Source organism: Etheostoma spectabile, chromosome 21 (assembly GCF_008692095.1).
Source record: "Etheostoma spectabile isolate EspeVRDwgs_2016 chromosome 21, UIUC_Espe_1.0, whole genome shotgun sequence".
Taxonomy (NCBI): Eukaryota; Metazoa; Chordata; class Actinopteri; order Perciformes; family Percidae; genus Etheostoma; species Etheostoma spectabile.
The window spans coordinates 8,571,555-8,574,884 of record NC_045753.1 but is presented as its reverse complement, the minus strand read 5'-3'; the positions used below and the strand labels follow the sequence as shown (position 1 = coordinate 8,574,884).

Genomic DNA, 3,330 nt, shown 5'->3' with positions numbered 1-3,330 from the left:
GGTGTCCTTAAAAGGTTGGATTTTTCTAATGTTTTTTAAATTAAGGCATTCATTTTGACAACTTTCTCAAGCCACTGTAGCTAATCATGTCTTTACTTGGCTTCATCATTTGTTGCTAACGATGCAACGTAACAAGGCAAGGTGGCTAATATGAACAAAGTAAATAACGTTAGCTAAGTTAATACACACTTTTACTCGCGATGTATAGAACAGAGCTTTGTATATGGTTTTCAGAAATTAGGTCTAAGACATTGGGTGGGTAAACTTTCTCAAGCCACTGTAGTATAACCGAAGCTAACAGTGAGCTATGCGCTCCTCACCTGTTCTGGTGTGGTTGTGTTGAGCAGAAGGACCAGGCTGCCCTGCTCCGAGTAAACCCGCATGAACTGCAGCAGGATGCGGTCTATCCCCATCCCCTCCGCCGCTACCAGCAGCCCGTCACAGCCGAACAGGCTCAGAAACATCTCAGTCTCGAACTCCAGCAGCGGCCCCGCCATGTTGGCGGCCAGAGAACCAAGACAACAACCACGTTTTCTCTTACACCCGGTGATAAAAGTTAGCAAAAAGCGACAGAAGCTAGCTAGAGACAACAGTGGGCTGCCCGCATCTGTTATTCAATGTTTTGAAGTTGCACATCCGGTCACGAGACCGGATGTGCAACGAGAACGTGATAGTGAGCGTGCCAAGAAAACAAAACTAGAACGTGACAATGAGCGTGCCAAGGGCGCCATCCAGTGACATGGAGGACAAGATGTTCTGTTTTTACCACAGACTGTATATGATAATATTATAGTATATAATATTAACGGTCTGTGGTTTTTACAAGACTTCAGAGTTAGGTTGCTGATGGTTTATTCAACATGAAACGAATGCAGATGTGCGTTTATCGCTATGTAAATAGTTCATTATCACATTCTTTAAGTTTAAAAACTCATCCACGTTTAAATTTGAATGCAGACCAAACCTAACTTAAATAAATCTTTTTTGTTAATTTCACCAGTTTTAATTTCCCAAACTCACAACTTTTGGCACCTGGCTACAGATGTGCTTTGGAGTAACAGGCTTAAGTCAGTAAGTAAGTAAGTATGTAAACACACCAGTTATGATATTAAACAGTCTCTGCTGTCAAATGTATTCAAACAGAAGGCTAATGTAATAATAATAATGTCACGTTGATTTTAGAACAAACTAAAATGAACCCCTTTGGAGAAGGGTCCGCTGTAAAGTATACATGATTCATTTGGTTAAAGCATAGCCTAATCAGCACATTTCTAAATTATGTTATTCAATAACAGATGTGGTTGTGACCTGTCAAAAATAGCTGTCTTTCAGATGCATTGATGGTATTAATATCAGTATCAAACCGAAAAACCTCACACCAGTCAAACACTAATCCATTATCAGTTAACTGCCGCAATAACAAACACACTAATACACTATCAAACAGTAAAGTGGGCCCAGAAATTCAGGACGAGGCGCCAATGGCTGTTTTAGTGAGAGTATTAACCAGTTTTTGGGTGGATTATTCCTGTTATGCACAGACAGGAGCAGTGCTGTAATGTGCTTGCATAACAAAGGCTGCCAGCTGGGCTTTGTAAAACCCTCTGTTGTGTCAGCCCACATTTCTCTTCCGTAAGAGAGGAGGGGACATGAATAGGTCTGTGCTCATTAACGGCAGCATGAGCAGGACGAGGCTGAGCCCACCGTCACACCACCTTACACTACACTACACACACACAAATGCACACAGACAATACAATACCAACACACAGTTGTTTTTTTACACAGAGGCATGGACATGACTCACCATAGCTTTAAAACTTTAGGCATGAATTTAGCCACTCGTTGTAGTTGTTAAATCTGTCACTCATCTGCTATGATGTACTCCGTGTGGACCCAGATTATATAAAACCGCACCCTTCATTATAATGAGTTATCTAGATAATGTGTTTTCTTTTCTTTTCACTTTGTCCCAATCTGCAAAGTTATCTTTGAAGTGACACAGGAAACTCTGTGGGTGAGTGTGCATGTGCATGTGTGTGTAAAACTGATTTCTTTTAATATCCTGATTTAGAGGACTGTTGCCGAAATTAAGTAAGTGTATTAATTAAAACTCATATTTCAGCAACTTGTAAATGTGCTGTATTTATATAGCGCTTTTCCAGTCTTAACAACTGCTCAAAGCGCTTTTACATCTACAGGAAACATTCACCATTCACACACATTCATACACTGTGGCCGGGGCTGCCGTACAAGGTGCCACCTGCTCATCAGATAAACATTCACACTCCGATGCGCAGCACCGGGGGCAACTCGGGGTTCAGTGTCTTGCCCAAGGACACTTCGACAATGACTGCAGGGGCAGGGATCGAACCACCAACCTTCCGGTTGGCAGGCAACCGTTCTACCACTGAGCCACAGCCGCCCCCAACTTGTCCATCACTTATGAATTTCATTAATGTTTTCAACAAGTTCTTCAACTTCTTTTGATATAATATAATTATTATATGGTCAAAGATATGTGTCCTGTCCCTCACATAACCCCATCCAACACTTCTGGGAGGAAGTGGAATGCCGACTATAAGCTAATGGCCTTATCACGCACCATCAGTGGCGTGGTGGTAAGTAACTAAGGACATTTACTCACGTACTGAACCAATGCAATTTTCAAGTACTTGTACTTTGCTTTGGTATATCCATTTCATGCTACTGTATACTTTTGATGCACTACACATTAGAGGGAAATACTCTACATTTCACTGCAAACTAATGTATTTGACCACTAGTTACTGGGCTGATTGAGATTTCACATACAAAAACACATGATAAGCTTATAAAATAGAAAGATTAAACCTGTGTTTCTGGACCTAATGAATACAGTATGACCCCTTCCAAAATAATGGTTCTCTCAGATAGTTTTATTTCTAGTAAATCACTAAGGTTAAACATTATCCAATGTTTTACAACGAAAGCAAAGATTAGATAATGTCTAAAAAACACAATTGAGTAGCAGAACATCATTTAATCTTTCCTACCCCCTTAATCATGTTACAACGATCTTGAGAGCCCTCGGAGAGACCCGACTGACCTAAATAGGTCCAACTTAATCAGAAACATTTACTTTAAGTATATCTTGTTGTATCATATTATGCTAATTTACAGGTTCATAATTGTATTTACAGGTTGTACCAGAATGGGTTTACATAGTTTAATTTTCAAAAAACACCATATTTTAGTTGTAGTGCACATTGCTGCAGCTCCTCTTTTCACCCTGTGTGTTGAGCTCTCTGTTATAGCTACAGAGTGAGACATGTCACTACTGTTCAATCT

The 3,330-nt window shown here is 40.3% G+C and overlaps 1 protein-coding gene across 2 annotated transcripts in view; it reads right to left on the bottom strand.

Annotated features, from left to right (window-relative positions):
- The window catches only part of ercc4 (excision repair cross-complementation group 4), a 13,316-nt gene that overhangs the window by 8,335 nt on the left and 1,651 nt on the right, over positions 1-3,330 (bottom strand). Inside the window, exon 1 of one of the 2 annotated variants that reach the window (XM_032501502.1) lies at positions 321-643. The exons of the other annotated variant lie outside the window; for it this stretch is intronic. Coding sequence (XP_032357393.1) covers positions 321-497 — 177 coding nt within the window. The 5' untranslated portion in view covers positions 498-643. Of the gene's footprint in view, positions 1-320; positions 644-3,330 lie in introns of those variants that run through there. 2 annotated transcript variants of the gene reach the window in all.